At 40.5% G+C, this 15,930-nt stretch overlaps 2 protein-coding genes across 2 annotated transcripts; one reads left to right on the top strand and one right to left on the bottom strand.

Moving 5' to 3' along the window:
* Positions 1-4,402: 4,402 nt before the first annotated feature.
* On the bottom strand, positions 4,403-12,171 carry crabp2b (cellular retinoic acid binding protein 2, b). Its single transcript, XM_086194063.1, has 5 exons — positions 12,079-12,171; positions 8,879-9,161; positions 6,485-6,663; positions 4,816-4,932; positions 4,403-4,732 (listed from the first exon to the last, which is right to left on the bottom strand). The coding sequence occupies exons 2-5, from the start codon at positions 8,958-8,960 to the stop codon at positions 4,682-4,684; spliced, it is 429 nt and encodes a 142-aa protein (XP_086050189.1). The 5' UTR covers positions 8,961-9,161; positions 12,079-12,171; the 3' UTR covers positions 4,403-4,681.
* A 1,694-nt stretch (positions 12,172-13,865) lies between these two features.
* Positions 13,866-15,063, top strand: mrps21 (mitochondrial ribosomal protein S21). The gene is made up of 2 exons (XM_086193027.1): positions 13,866-14,018; positions 14,558-15,063. Exons 1-2 carry the CDS (start codon positions 13,936-13,938, stop codon positions 14,736-14,738), a joined length of 264 nt encoding a protein of 87 aa, XP_086049153.1. The 5' UTR covers positions 13,866-13,935; the 3' UTR covers positions 14,739-15,063.
* Positions 15,064-15,930: the final 867 nt, after the last annotated feature.

The following is a 15,930-nucleotide window of genomic DNA, read 5'->3' on the forward strand; positions in this document are numbered from 1 at the left end:
CCCATCACATTAGACCTTGTGAGCTGAAACTGATGTGGCACGGTGGTGCAGTGGTCAGCACTGTCGCCTCACATCAAGAAGGTTCCGGGGTTCGAGTCCCGGCTCAGGCACGGGATCCTTCTGTGTGAGTCTCCATGTTCTCCCTGTTCCTGTGTGGGTTCTCTCTGGTACTCCAGCTTCCTCCCACAGTCCAAAGACATCAAGAGGGGACGAGGCTGATTGATACTCTAAATTGACCGTAGGTGTGACTGTTAGTGTGAATGGTTGTCTGTCCCTGTGATGGACTGGTGACCTGTCCAGGGTGAACCTCACCTCTCACCTGAAAGCCTCCCTGTGACCCTGGAATAAGTGGAAGAAGATGGATGGATAGTAATTGTGTAATAATAGTAATTGTGTAATAATACTTAATTACATTAAGGTAGCTAATGAACCACCAATAAGCTTGTGGCTGATTCTCATCTTCCTCCACTTTGTCGTTTTTAGCTTAACGTCATCATGAAGACTGATCACCATTTGACCTTTGACCCTGTAGTGGAAAGCTGCAGAGCTTATGAAACAAAGACCTTAAATTAACGTCTCACTAACGCTTTAATGGATTTTGATGGATTAACATGTAATTAACAACTTGTGATGAAAGTAAGAGATTATAACCTAAAACTAATGCAATGATGGGGATTTATTGGAAAATATTGACACTGTCAGGTTATTTAGTCTGTCAGCTGGTTAGAAATCAGAACCATGACTAGAAGCTTGATTATCCGCCCTCAATCGATTTCACTCCCTCTTTTCATCAAGTCATCTCAATTTCCCAAATGTTGTTCTGGATGTCATCATTTTTTTCCGTTAGACAGCCATAATCATTTACATTTGTGTATTTTCTTCATCAGCATTATTTTTTTTTTTGGCTCTTTTTACGCAATTACACGATTTGTTACCCTCTAAACTATTATATTTTCTGAGTAAAGGGTTTAGTTGTGATCTTGAATGTAGTTCATTTACTGTCCAAACGTGTGCACACACAAACACACGCACATTTTTTCCTAATCCATGTAACCAATTCTGACAGAGCTTTGACTGAATACGAAAGCAAGCAACATTTTTCTAAGGAAAAATGAGGAAATACACATGACTGTGTGATCTGGTTCTCTGTGCTTACATAACACTCATCATGTGATATCGCTCTGATGATTCCAATACACACTCCTCCTCCTCCTCCAGCAGATGTCACTCTCTGGCCTTGAAGAGATAAGCTACCGCTGCCTAGATGTTAGACTCTGGGTGATTGTTGAGGCAGGAGGATTTCAACCCATTCTTTAAGATACTGAGGTGCAGAGTAATGGATGGTGCAAGAAAAGGAGATTTAAATAATAAGCTGTTATATCTGACCCTTATTCTTGGACGTTTTTTGAAGGTAATCCTTTAAATCTGGTAGAAGATGCTGTGAAAGTGTCATTTTAAGAGTTATGAAATGTGAATTTCCAAGAATCCGCACCTTTGCGACGAGAACACATCTATCATGTCTCCCCATGAGCAAGGACAACTCAAGTTTAATTTGATATTCCCCTTTAGCACTCATGCAGTTGGGCCCCTGAGTCACAGGCTAAGCAGCAGCAAGAAGGATTACACATTTGGTTTCACCACTTCATGCTTATTTCATGGCTTAATGCCTTTGTACTATGCAGACAGGACTTAATTTTTTTTATTCTCCAACAAGTCACATGGGGTCACAAGGGTGAGAGTATTCATATGGAATAAGACTGTGTCAGACATACACGCTAAACCACCTGTTAATACACACACTTTACATTCCCTGTTAATGTACCACCGAACTATTCACAAACACGACCATGCATGTAAATGTGGATTCATCCATTGGGGAAAAAAAACACTCCATGTGGTTAGATAAGATTTTAACATCCAGTTTCCTTTCCATCCACAGGCTGGGAGCATGGTTTCACTCTGCTCTTTTGATCAGATGCCCTGCATGTTGTGTGCATCACTGCCTGACACATTTGATATCAATGGAAACATTTTGGATCCGCACAATAATCTTGAGAAAAAAACAACGTTTGAATACATTTAAACTATACAGCATTATTTTGAACACGTATTAAAACTATTCAAGTCAAGGAGTTGTGGATTATCCAAAAAAAAAACACGTCAAAGCTTCACAAAATTGACTCCGTTGGTCAACGAAAAATTTATTTTTTCCTTGTAAATAATGCATGGCTTCAGCTCTGTTTCAATATTTAGCATTTATCCTCCAAAAAGGGACTTCAAATGTGGAATGAAAACCCCAGAAAAAAGAAAAACAACAAAACAAAAACCAAATGTGCAGTAAAAGGAAGGACATGTACAATCAGTCACATTTTCATTGCAGTGTTTTGGACACAAAAATGATAATTAAAATAATTAGATAGCTGTTTGGGAAGTTTGTTCCACTGCTTCTTCTTTCATGGTTCTGGTCCAGAGAACTCTGACCAGACCTGTTACAGATGAGCTGACAGCCGGGGTCTGGATGCAGCGTATTGTACAAGTAAAGTGAGATGAATTTAGGCCAGAGACCCTTAAACGATTATCAAAATGATTTTAAAATCCGTCCTTTGATTCAGTGACCACTGAAATGTGCTACACCTGAGCTGCAGCTCTCTCATCCTGTAAAGACATTGTTGGAGTCCAGTTGGCTGAAAATGAGTCAGATTGAACATGTATGTCTCTTTCTCTTTTCAACAGAAATCCTTTCATTGTTGCAATATGTTTCAGGTGGTGCTGATTTTGAAATTTGACTTGGCTTGACGTTTTAGATTTCAGTATCATGGAGCCAAGAACAGTTATTCCTCCTTTTTTTTCCGCTGTAGAAAATTCTGGCACGTCCTCTTATTGATTGGCCTCCCTTCATTTAGCTTCAGATCTTTATTAGCCACATCTGTATTCCTAAGCGGACTCCTGCGATTTATCGTGTCCTCTGACGGTCGCGATTGGTCCAGATGGCTTCAAATCCAAAGCTGGACTTGGGTGCCTCCCCTATCCTAAAACCACAGCATTCCGCAACCAATCGAGCAACACGAGCCTCCATGACATCACTGCCTGAGGAATGAACTGGCATAACAGGCGTGTGTGGAAAATGACCCTGCTAACAAGGAGGGACTGGATGATTTGGATTGCTCCAATGAAACAAACAACCATTAGTCAAAGGGATCATTTAAACTGCATCCTGTGTATGTGTACGTGTGTGTTTGTGTGTGTGCCAGAGTTCTTTCTTAGCAAGCTGCAGGGAACTTTCCATCCACCCCGGTTAATGTGCTGTGGTTTCTTGCACAATAACGCAGCCTTCACTGAAGCCACTGAAAACACACGTTATGCCTGTGAGGCATGAAAGAATGTACACGATGTGGGATATTGTGTGAGCTATGCATGCTTTAGTCACACACACACACACACACACACACACACACACACACACACACACACACACACACACACACACACACACATTTACCCCATGAGGTTATTGAGAACATTTATCCCGGAGGAGGCCCGGTTCTCCTGCTGCTTGCTCAGCACTGTGTGTATAAACTGGGAAGAACTTCACAGGGCTGCTTGTCTGCACACTTTGTGAAAACCTGGAAAAGCTATCAGTCCTGATGATCCACAGCAGTGCTCTCCACAGGAAGTGACCGAGAAAGTTCACTTCTGCGCAGCAAGGTGACGTCTGCTCTGGACTGAAGCACGGTGTTGAGTTTTAGGTGAAATATAGGCCCCAGGGACCCTGCTAAATCAGTCAGTTACTAATGGTCACCTTACTTTTCCTGTCTGTCTTTTTTTTTTTGCTTCCCATGACCTTCAAAAGTGGATTTTGGTTTGGAGCAGCAGGAAATCTCCCTTTCACAGCATACTAGGAAGACATACCTGGATGTACAGCCAAACAGAGGAGGAGGGAATGTTGTTTTTTTCATTATATTGAACTCATTCTGTAAGTAGGTACAGCTGGAGAGGAGAGCGTACGAAGGAGACCCTCTCCTGATGGCTATGAAATCGTTTTCTTGTGGCTGCATTCTCTTACTTTCTCTCATTTCCTTTCCACTCCCAGTTTCCCCCTGGTCTTTGCCAAATGTCTCTCAAAGTGGAGTTTATTGAATGTGAATTGTCTTTGGAGGTTTTCCGACTAATTGAGTACATCTTGGAGCGAGCTGTGATGACAGAGAGCACACAGAGGACAAGGTGGATTACGAATGGAAAGACGGAGGGTTCGGAATAATCAGGAGAGTTTGATTGGCAGAATGTGATGTAAAGTGATACGCGTCGGGACAACAGGGGAATGGGAGGTGCAGGGAGGAGGCCATATAAAGAATGTTTGAAAAGGAACATTATGAAAAAAAGCATCATAGACCAAGGTTATATAAAATGGTTTATTAATGTCTTGAAAAAGGATTTAGACGCTGCAAACAAAGCTTTTAAAAACGGAATATGTGACATTTTTCTTGCATAGTACCTTAAGAGTAAATTCAGTTTGGTGAGGCACAATAAAAGCAACAAGATGTCAGTTGAAGCCTTTTTCGAGACAGTGCACTGATTGAGCAAGATCTGACCACAATCCGCCTGCTGGAGAGGACAAGGGAGAAACCAATGTGAGTAAATGTAAACCATGCATGGAGTTTTGTATGACAGTCCTAAAATCTCCTCATTCCCTCTCATAAACTCTGGTGCAGACAATATCGCCGGCAGTCATCGTCTGAAATAAAAAGGGGACAAATTAAAACTTTTTTTTCCTTCTGTCACTGGGAAGCTCTCAAGCTGAGACATTACATGATTTACCAGTATCAGTTCTCCGTCGTTCGTCAGTTCTCGGGTCCATGTCGTCTTGGGTCCATCACCTTTCTGTAAAGTTTGTTCGCAGCTGATCTTGCTCTCGGTTTCCCACGTAGGAAAACTCTTTACAAGGAAAGTAAACAGCTGAAATCATTACAGTGCCTTGAATACAATGAAGGCTGCAAGTTAACACATTTTAACAAAGGATGGCTAAAAGGGACACAATCAAATTATATATATATATATATATATATATATATATATATATATATATATATATATTTATATATATAGGGCTGCACGGTGGTGGTGGTCAGCACTGTGGCCTCACAGCAAGAAGGTTCGAGTCCCGGCTCGGGCGCGGGATCTTTCTGTGTGGAGTCTCCATGTTCTCCCCGTGTCTGTGGTCTGTGTGGGTTCTCTCTGGTACTCCAGCTTCCTCCCACCATCCAAAGACATGCATTTTGGGGACGAGGCTGATTGATACTCTAAATTGACCGTAGGTATGAATGTGAGTGTGAATGGTTGTCTGTCTATATGTGTTGGCCCTGTGATGGACTGGTGACCTGTCCAGGGTGAACCCCGCCTCTCGCCCGTAGATGCTGGGATAGGCTCCAGCCCCCCCGCGACCCTTACTAGTAAGGAATAAGCGGAAGACGACGATGGACGATATATATATATAAATATATATATATATAGAGAGAGAGAGAGAGAGCGAGAGAGAGAGAGAGAGAGAGAGAGAGAGAGAGAGAGAGAGAGAAACTGACGGTGGTCTGGGTTTGATTCCTCATACTTGACTAAAGTTGTAATACTACAGACACCCCTAATATATGGGTGAAGAAGTAGCCCAAAAAACAACTGTATATGGTACTGTAAACTGTTAATTTGGAAACAATTAAAAATGAGTAAAATAAGATAAGATAAGATGAGATAAGTTAAGATGAGATAAGTTAAGATGAGATAAGATAAGATAAGATAAGATAAAATAAGATGGACTTTATTAATCCCAGATCAGAAAAATTCCCTTTTTACTGCAGGATGGTTAAGAGAGGTACAAGAGTGGGAGGAGGTATATAAGTGGCACACATAATACAAACAAGGGGAAAAATAGACAAAAAATAGACAATACAAATATCAGAAAAGACTATATATATATATATATATATATATATATATATATATATATATATATATATATATATATAGACAATGAAAATCTAAAGATTATGAAACTAAAAAACTGAGCACAATATATATACACAATATGAGTGGATAAATATGAGTGACTGTATATTGTTGAGAACAATGAATATTGCATTACAATAAAACATGAAGATGAATTTTACTCATTTATATGTATTTTTTCTTACTATTTATTCATTTAGTTTGACATTAACCAGCTCGTTTAGTTGATAATTGAGGCTTATGGTTCTAAATGTATTTATTAGGTCATTTTTACTCCTCCATATTTAATGTTCCGTCAGAGTCATGCTCTCACTCAGAGCTAAATGAATGAATTCATTATGACAGTTCAACTGAAATAATTTCCATATGTTTGCTTTTTTCTTTCTGTGCAGAACCGTGGCTACGCTGGTGTCCCTGGCCAACCACGCTACCCATGTGCATTAACTGACATTATACTGGAATGTTAGACAGGAGGTAGAAGGTCGATTACCGTGCAGGGACGTCCATCCACGGTGGCCTCATTGAAGGACTGGCCCACAGTGAAGGACACATGGGTGGTGCGGATGCTGGTGGATGTCTTGATGGACAGACTCTCTCCCTGCTGGGTGATTTCCACTGCTGGACTGGAAGCCGCTGTCACTGCAATTTTCCTCACGAAAACATTCACGCCTGAGCACAGTGGAGCGAAGACAAAATCTCAGACAGGAAACCGTGAGCTGGGCATTACTGTTCATAGTCAATTCTCAACATGTCGAATTCCCCACCCGTAGGCAGCCATTGGTGTCAGGTCATTTGGTGCAACAACAACATACACAGATTTCAAATTTGCTTTTGAATGATGATTTATTTCTTCACCCTCTGGAGTTACATCATCAAATGTCGTGATGCAGTTAGGAAAGTTTTCTCTCTTTAGAGTTTAATTAAACTATGTCACCCAACAGCAAACTTCCTAGTGTGAGTAACAACTAAATTCATGCCATTCTTGTAACATTTTCCACATTTATACATGGCTTGTCTGCACCTTTCATTTTCCCCAACAATACATCTCCTGAATGTGCCGCTTTTTGGCAGCCAAACGTCAAACATTAGATGTCTCCACCTGCATGTGAAAACACCAGTAAGGAGTTTCCAAAATGTTTAAAGATGCTACGCTGACAATAAAGTCTTGAAATTCGTGGCACACTTCAAATGGTTGTGTGTTGTTTTTTTTTTTACAACATGCAAAACCACCGGCATGGTCTTGAAACCACTAATTACAGAGGCATTGTTAAAGGAATAGTTGCTTGTTAGCACTACCAAGCATTTAATGAGAGTCATCTTCTCCCAGCCATGAAACACTTTTGTTGGAATGGTGAGGAAATAACGGCTTCAAACGTTGTAAAGGGATAAACGGAGAAATGATGGAGACCCTCGGAGTCGACAAGATCATAATTAGAAGTGCCTTAACTGGATGAAATAGGAGACAATTACAGACAAGAGAAATACACAGATGTAGGATCATGAATGGAAGAGACACCAATGTGCACCCAAATGATGAAATATAAAACTTTTATGAAAGTATCTATATGCTGCAATGGAGACATTAATGTGAAACAAGTGTAAACTGTGTCTGGCCATGACTTCTGCACATGCTGCACACACCAACACACAACACATGAGGCTCAGAGCTCCTCATGTTCTGGTGGAGAATAACTGAGTAGGAGGACTTACAATTTTACTTGATTTGATTACTTACACTGCAAATAAACAAAATCTCTCCAAGTGTATCAACTTTATTCATAGTGAAGACACTAAATCTAAGTTAGAATCGCCTGACAAGCTTGATTTTTAGGCAAAATAGTTGCACTTCTTGAAAAGAAAAACACAAACCCTTGATCAGTTGCATATTATTGAACTTATTTAAAGTTTTTATAATACAATAAATTTCATCTTTGTGTTTTTTTTGTGCTTATGATGAGTTTAATTGTCTGGTAATGCTTGACGAAAAATTTAAATGCCTGAAAATATTGTAATTACGTAGATTTGAGAGGCTGAACTCTGACTTTGACCCAAGTATAGTCTGTGATTAGCAGTTAATACTTTCATTATTCTCACTGAAGTTTTTTGTCAAGCTCTGCTCATGCAGTAAAAAGGTAACATGCACACACACGCACACACACACACACACACACACACACACACACACACACACACACACACACACACACACACACACACACACACACACACACACACGATTGGTTCAGGGAGGCCCAGGGCTGTGGAGGGAAGTCAGTCTCAGAGCTGGCTGGTAAAGGGGGCCCATGTCAAGGCTTAGTTCCGTTTACACTGACTCTAATTACAACCGCATGAGGAGAACCCTGCTTCAGATGAGTCTAATCTAACATTCCTCCACAGGCTGCTTGTCTTCTGATTTTTAATGGATGCCACTGGTTGGCCCTTGCTTGACCTCCCTCTCCAGATCTCCCCCAAAGCGCACAAACCACAGGAGCCTGTACTGTGTTTAACAAGGCCAATATTCTCAGTTACATGCAGGTAAAAGCACAGGAGTCAACCAGTTTAACCACAGAGCCACGGCGGTGGCCCATTAACCCCTAAGTGGATTACCCTTTGACAATGTAACTGATAAATGACTGACAGGTCTTTGTAGAGGGGATGCATGCTTTCCCTTTTCTTTTCCCTCTTTTTCTTTTTTGCATTTTAACAATGAGCCACAGAGGCAAATGATCAACCAGATGTACTGACTGACTGCACTCATGAAAGCTGGAGAGAGCATGTAAGTGAAAAAGAAAATCTATGGAGCTTGTTTCAGAAAAGTTTTCAGAGACATAAAACCCCATTTTGGACACTTTCTACATGCAGAATATATCTTTTTATTACTCACCTAGTGCTTTCAAAAGTTCCTCAAAGTTTTCTGAGGACTTCATTTTCCATTTTCCTGAAAAGTCTGGGATTTTACTCTCCATCTCGACACGATCAGCTGCAGAAGATCTCCGAGTGTGTTTCCTCCAGGTCCTCCAGTGTTAAGCAGGAGCGGGCGTGTGAAGTCCTCTCCTCCTCAGCCTGCATCTGCGCCTCATCTCATTGGCTGACAATTTGCAGGGATCTGATGCTGGTCCAGCCAATACAGAGAGGTGGCAGGGAGGGACTTTCCCTAGAGTCCACCTCTGTCAGAAGAGTGAAACATTTGGATACGAGATGAAAAATGCATTTCCAGTAAGTCCTTTGATGTTGATGAGCAGCCGTCTCAGATATAGAGGAACTTGTTAATTGTTTTTTCTTGTATGGTGCCATGTTAGGACCAATTACAAGAGAAGACAGGAGATCATTAGGTTTAGAGAGGTACATGCAAACCTTTTGGGAAATGTGCTTATTGTTCATCCTCCCGAGAGCCACACAAGATACGTACTCTTTTCTCCTCTATGCGTGCTTTAGAGAGCTGAGACCCACAGAGACTTGTTGACCGCTTGTTAGCTTAGCATAATCAATGGTACTCTATGGGAAGTGTTAGCATTTATCCCCAAAACGTCATCAAATAAGTTTTTCCTCAAAAATGGTTTTGCCTGCATTACTAAAGACAGGATTGTGCAGGTCGGTATGATAAAACAAAATACAATTAAAAGACATTGCAATATTAGTATCTGACACATTGCCAAAACTACTTTCCTGGCACATCACCTCAAAAGCCCCACTGATATCTCCAGAAGAAAAAAACATTTGTTGATGAGTGACTTTGTCAGAGAGGAGGAGGACGACTACTTCTGGACAAACCAAGATCCTGAACCTGTTCTGAGTGAACAAGAAAACAGGTTTTGGAAGCCAAGCAGGCAAAAAAGAGTAATGCTAACCTGCCCATCCTCTATCATTCACTGTGCTAAGCTAACTCTGTGGGTCTCAGCTCTCGAATGTCCCCACATAGAGGAGAGAAGCGTTCTTGCCTGGCTCTGTGAAGTAAGTGTATTTCCCACCCAAAAATATGTTTCCTTTTAAATAAACCTACCTGAAGCCATGTGTTCCAACCGTCGGAATGTGAAATCAGATAGCTGGTTAATGTGCTTGTCAGTACCCTACAGGAGGGGGGTTAGTGAGGTGGCAATAAGAGAGCATAAGATAAGACTTCCAGCTGGAGTCCTCCAATAGCATATCAGTTTCACTTAACACCCATCTGTGTTGCCATCTCCTCCTCTATCTGACAAGGACAATAGCTAAGCTCATGTCTGCAGGGGTACATGCTGTCTTTGTAAACAAGCAGAGACAGACAGGACTCAGGCTCTGTTCAGACCCGGCATTAAGGTTACCCCATTAAGCGACCTTTGCGCAAGGGGTTCTTCCATGCAATCGTAAACATCCCAGTTTGAGCCTCTTATGTGTGTATTTAGGTTTAATTGACAGCCATCAAAATCATTTACAATGAAGATAAAGTACCAGACCCTCTCTCAAACCCCTCAAAAGCTCTTTGTCTTAATGGAAAAAGGTGCATCCTTTCTTTCAGTCCCTGTTTATAAGCTGTATACAGTAAATAGAGGTTTGCAGACAAAATTAGGATGATTATGATTAGACTTCTATTTGTTAGCTAATAACCATTTCTAGGAAAAAACTGAAAGGCCAAAAGTAGCAGTCATCCATAAATCAGCAGGGGCAGGAAGGACACACAGTTGATGACATAGAGTTTGTATCAGGGTAGGACAGACAACTAGTATTGATAAATTCATTGAAAGGTCTGGTCTGAAAGGCTAGATTTTTTTTTTTTTTTTTGGCATTTAAATTGCCAAACACATGCTCATGTATCATCAGATATGTGAACAAGATGTGATGTAAAGAGGTTAAAAATGCTCTTTTCTTTTACCTCAACTTTAAAAATGCGTTATTTTCCAATTATTAAAGGTCTGTAAATGTGTTGATGCAGTTGATGCAGCATTGTCAGTCTTCAGTCTGATATTATATCAACTGGAATGCTGAAACCCATTTTTCGCATCATTGCCGGCGGTACTGAACAGGACGCACTGAGCCGTGAGAAAGAACTGTACTTTTACCAGGTAGCATCTCTTTTCCTTAGACTTATTGAAGATTTGCTCTTTGTCATTATAAGAATTTCTGAGTGGGTGAAGGTACGACTCACCCTTACTACTTGCACAGGAGAACAAAGGAAATGTAAATCCTTGAAACTGTGTTGCTAGAGGTGGTAGTAATAGTGAGGGTCTCCCCAGTTCAGGTACCCCTGATATTTAGTCAAGCGTTGAATGCAGCAGCCTCACTCTTTCTATCGATGACACACAAATGAAATATCAGGAACAGCACAAAAACCAAACCTCGAGAATCACCTTGATAAAACTAACACCCCTATTTACAAAGACATTTTGAGCATTAAAAGAATGCTTATGAAATTGGTGTGCTAGATTTTGTCACCTGTATTGTTATTTTTGTTATTGGGGATAATCTAGATTTAAGTTTTAGAACTATGATTCCCATATTGCTCTGCTGAATGCTTTGCCTCTGAGCCCCAAGAGTCTTAAGTCTGATGTTTCAAATTCATCTTTTCCAGGGTCAGCTTACTGGAAAGACAACCACTGTTACTATAGAAAAGCTAATACTCCTGCGGTGAGAATTCAGTAAATGACTGCGGACGTGATGGACTGATATGTTACAGCTGGAACCATTTCTGAGCAATGTTGTAACCACTGCAATAGTAGCAGATTGCAGTAAACCTACAGGAATGATATCAGTGGAATGTTGTGACAGGATATCTGCCACAAATCTTTCTGCTCATTCCTTGATTTTATCCATCTTTGCATATCTTACTTTTAAAGAACTGTATTTCATTCCATTTTATTCAAATTTCATTGCATTTCTACCAACTGGATTGTGGGAAATTTAATGAGCTATTGATAAATAGTTGTGCCATCACCTTGTCTACTGTTAGCTAGCAACTGGTCAAGCTGTTTGGCTGAAAAGCAAACAAACAAAAACAATGGCTTGCTGACTCACTGTGCTGCTGTCTGTCTATTCCCAGCCCTGGGTACCCAAGGCATCCCTCAGCTCTCTGGTATTGGACAACAAAAATTTAGGACCTGATCAATGATTTACCTCAACAATGGTAGCAGAAGTCCTTGTTAGCCAAGACGGATCCAGGGTATAGAGCTTAAATGCTTCCGTTGCTGCAAGCTGGACTCCATTTGGCTGGACAAGAGTGGACAAACACACAGATAAATTGAAGGCGAGGAAATATTACATAATCATCTAGATTTAATAGCATGGCAACCAAACACCTGAACTCCGTAAAACTCAAATGCTCACAGTTACTGCCCTTGGGACACCTCGACAAAATTTTCAAATCAGAACAAAGCAGGATCATTGTTTGTGTGTGGTGTATTAAATCATGTCTGAGCTGAAACTTAGGAGATAAGCAGAAAGTTTGATTGGGTGGAGCTATTTGACTTAGGGCCCTGCAGTGTTTTTGCCAGACTTGTGTGACAGGTCAAAGGGAGTCACTCCTCCATTTAGTTACACATTGAAACTGAAATTATTATGCTAGAGAACATGACACAAACTGCGAGCCCCACCTTACAGCCACACCAGCGCACAAATATAATGCTCACCTACAGCACTTGGTCCGCATAGACCGAACAAGTCAATGTAAACCGAGCTTTACTGTGTGGCATGGGAACTTTTGAGACTTTAGACTTCTGACTCTCCTCATCACAACTGGTCATGATATGATGTTAAAAAAAAAGTTTTTTCAACTCCACAGCTTCTTCTGAACAGGACATCATTGTAATTGATGGAGAAAATTGATTTCGCAGTGCATGTGGAACACATACCTCACAATCAAACAGAAATACTTGTCAGACACACATCTTAAGACATAGATTAAGTCATCAAGACAAAATAAATGAATTTATGAAAGAGATAGATTATCTTAAGGTATACATTTTGTTCCCCCAGTGGAATACAACCTATTAATGGAACTTTTCAGTTTAAAGTCTCCAGATTATAGCCTTTCTTTTTCTTCTTTCTTTCTCCCACTGGCTCTCTCTCTCACATACTTGCACACTGCCAAGAATATTTCATCAGGTCTGAAACAGAAAGGATGTCTCCGGAAACACGATGCAGTGTATTCACCCAACAAAAGGAGCCATGATGTTATCTATGTTCTCAGCGTTCCACCCTGTGGCACCATGCAGATACAGTACGCTATAGAGTTACAGGAATATGGGAATTAACCTCAGCTTGTATTTTATACAAAGAGAGGACAAATACATTTTAATGCAAAAAGATCCAAGCAAGCATTCGCCGCTGGCTGACCTTAAATGGAAAGTTGCCGAGGACATCAGCAGGCCACAGAGGAGATGAAGCAGAGGAGAATGGCCCCGATGAAAGGATAACACTGCACACCTCTAATCCTGTTGCCATGACTACAGATGTACTTTCAACAAGTGTCCCTAGAAGTGGTTCTCAAACTCAACAGCTCTGGTCCCCACCAGTGAGCCTCAACCCCCAATCTGAGATCCGCTGATTTACATTCTGTTGCAACTGATAAAACAAATATTTATGAAATTTTCTAATAATTTTCATGAAATTTTCTAATGTAGAGGAGATAAAGCAGTAAAAGATAGGAGGAATAGCAATGTTCCAGTTGTATTGGGAATGAAAATGATCAGTAAAGGAAAACCAAAACATCAGCTTTTTTGATAATTCAAACATATACAATTTGCTCAAGCAGTGTTAAAAAGATGATGAGGAATTCATTTCTGTTGTTGTTGTTGCTGATATTAATAACAGCAACTCTATAAATAGACATGCCAAGTTAGAAGAATCCTTTCCAACATAAACGGTAGGAGCGTCACCTAGCGTTGACTGATTGAGGATTCCTACTGTTACCCGGAAACATGTATAATCGGGTGTTTCTACACGGCTTGCATTTCCGTGAGCACCAGACGTACAATGGCCTCGCATCTTCGCTTCGTGTCGCGGACAGTGATGGTCCGTGATGGCAAAGTTGAGATGGCTTTTAACAAATTAAACAGGTCAGACGTGTTTTTATATATAAATATATGTATATTTACATAATATTATTACTTAATTAGATAAAATGTGTTGTTCTGGGATTCGCGGTTTGACAAGCTAATGGTAGCTAACCTAGCCTTCTTCCGCTCAATGTCACTAAGCTGCGGCTGCGCAGTGGCAGTTTTATATTTATATTTATAAGAATAACGTCAACGCTTCACCAAAGATGTGAAACATTTGCATGCAACGCTTGCTGACAATCTATGTCACTATTATTTAGAGTGTTCTTTCGTCAATGATAATTTATTACTCTGCATTTCAAACGTAAAATAAGATCCGTTTATTTATATGTAACTGTTATGTGACTACTTTAACAGGTAATTATTATAATTAATATGAGTTTTATTGTTATGTGCTTGTGATATCATGTTAAAGGTTTTCTCCCACATAGATATTGCTTTGAATTTGGCCATGAGGCCAGAATTTTTTTTGACTAAACAGAAAATCTGGAATGTAACCCTGGTCCAATCTATGTATTCTGTTTATCCAACAATTCCAGCATCCTGGTCCGGGAAAAGATATTTGAAGCAGTGATGCGCAAGCGCTACTATGAGAAGCCCTGCCGCCAGCGACAGCGGAAGAACTTTGAGATGTGCAAACGCATCTACAACACTGAACTCACCAGGAAAATCTTCTTCCTCGGCAGGGTCAACAGGGAGGATCCCTGGCTTGGATCTTAGTGGACACAGAGGGTGTTATTATGGATTGTTGACAAATCAGTCAGTATAGTGGCCTGAACATAATGGGAGGAAAGAGGAAAGATCATGTGAAGAAAGTCATACTGAGTAAAATGTTATCTGCGTTGTCATGTCAGACAGTAAAATGGAAAAGGAAGGCAGTGTTTTTATGCCACAAAATCTGAAAAAAAGAAATGTCTTCCTTCATTTTGTTCTCTGTACACCATCTTCATAGTAAAAGAATCTAAAACCTTTTATGTGGTTTACCTGCAACATTCTAACACATTTGTGTGGATATTAAATTGAACATTTTCTTCATCAAAGTAGTTGTGAGTGCCTTCATTGGCTCCAGAATCCAATATGGAGCTTGTGTTTGTATGACAAATTCTGTAAATGGATCAGAGGTCACTGCTGTGGGGTGTTTATGGGCTGGTGATGTCTCCTATGACCGAGATACATTCGCCGCACACAGATGTAGGACCCTGTGGTTTCATCACAGCAGGCGCACATGAGATGTTGCTAGGTCATGTTTATATCCTGTCCTGAGTGGGTGGAGTTATCGGAAGTGGGGGAGCTGTGAGGTAAATGGCTGTGATTTTACTCTTTGACTGCCCCTCACACCTTTCTCATTCATTCACTGCAGCCCATAAGAATCAATGGCAAAGACGCCAAACAGGTGTAGGTTTCACAAACAGTGTAGTCAAATAATTTTATGTATTGGCAGTGCATCCCAAATTCCCTTCAGTCCATTGTAAATGCATTAAAAGCCAAATCTGAGTGGGATCTGTCGCTCCAGTGAAGCGACATATTAAGACTGCTGTGGAGATGGGATTTTGGATATTTTTGTTCACAAACCAGGCTTTTAAATCAACTTTTTTAATCTTGAATTATAGCAAAGTCCATGTTACTTATGGGCAAAGGGTGTATGTAATGTTCCATTTTTTTGGTTACGCAGTTTGTGTCATTGTGAAATGTGTCAATGTTTTTATTGGCTTACTCCCAACATGCATACATGCAAACTCTCAAGTCTTCACATCCCTGATGAAAGAGGATATTGCAGTAGTTGGAATAATTCTATTAGACGGTCATATCACCAGTCTTGCATCATATGCTTGAAACTGCACAAAAGTTCTCAGAGTTCCTCATCAAACCACTGTATACTGCTGACATTGACTAAAACTGTTCAGCAAACTGT

This window comes from Aulostomus chinensis, chromosome 22, assembly GCF_037954235.1.
Source record: "Aulostomus chinensis isolate RoL2024-O1b breed Wild chromosome 22, RoL_Achi_v1.0, whole genome shotgun sequence".
Lineage (NCBI taxonomy): Eukaryota > Metazoa > Chordata > Actinopteri > Syngnathiformes > Aulostomidae > Aulostomus > Aulostomus chinensis.

Excerpts from the sequence above, each read along its gene's own strand:
- crabp2b (XM_086194063.1), bottom strand. The coding sequence starts at position 8,960 with ATGGAGAGTAAAATCCCAGACTTTTCAGGAAAATGGAAAATGAAGTCC. Across the intron at positions 4,933-6,484 it reads TGGATGGACGTCCCTGCACG|AGTTTTCCTACGTGGGAAAC; the intron begins GTAATCGACCTT and ends TTCCTTGTAAAG. Across the intron at positions 4,733-4,815 it reads ACGACGGAGAACTGATACTG|ACGATGACTGCCGGCGATAT; the intron begins GTAAATCATGTA and ends TTTTTATTTCAG.
- mrps21 (XM_086193027.1), top strand. The coding sequence starts at position 13,936 with ATGGCCTCGCATCTTCGCTTCGTGTCGCGGACAGTGATGGTCCGTGAT. Across the intron at positions 14,019-14,557 it reads GCTTTTAACAAATTAAACAG|CATCCTGGTCCGGGAAAAGA; the intron begins GTCAGACGTGTT and ends CAACAATTCCAG.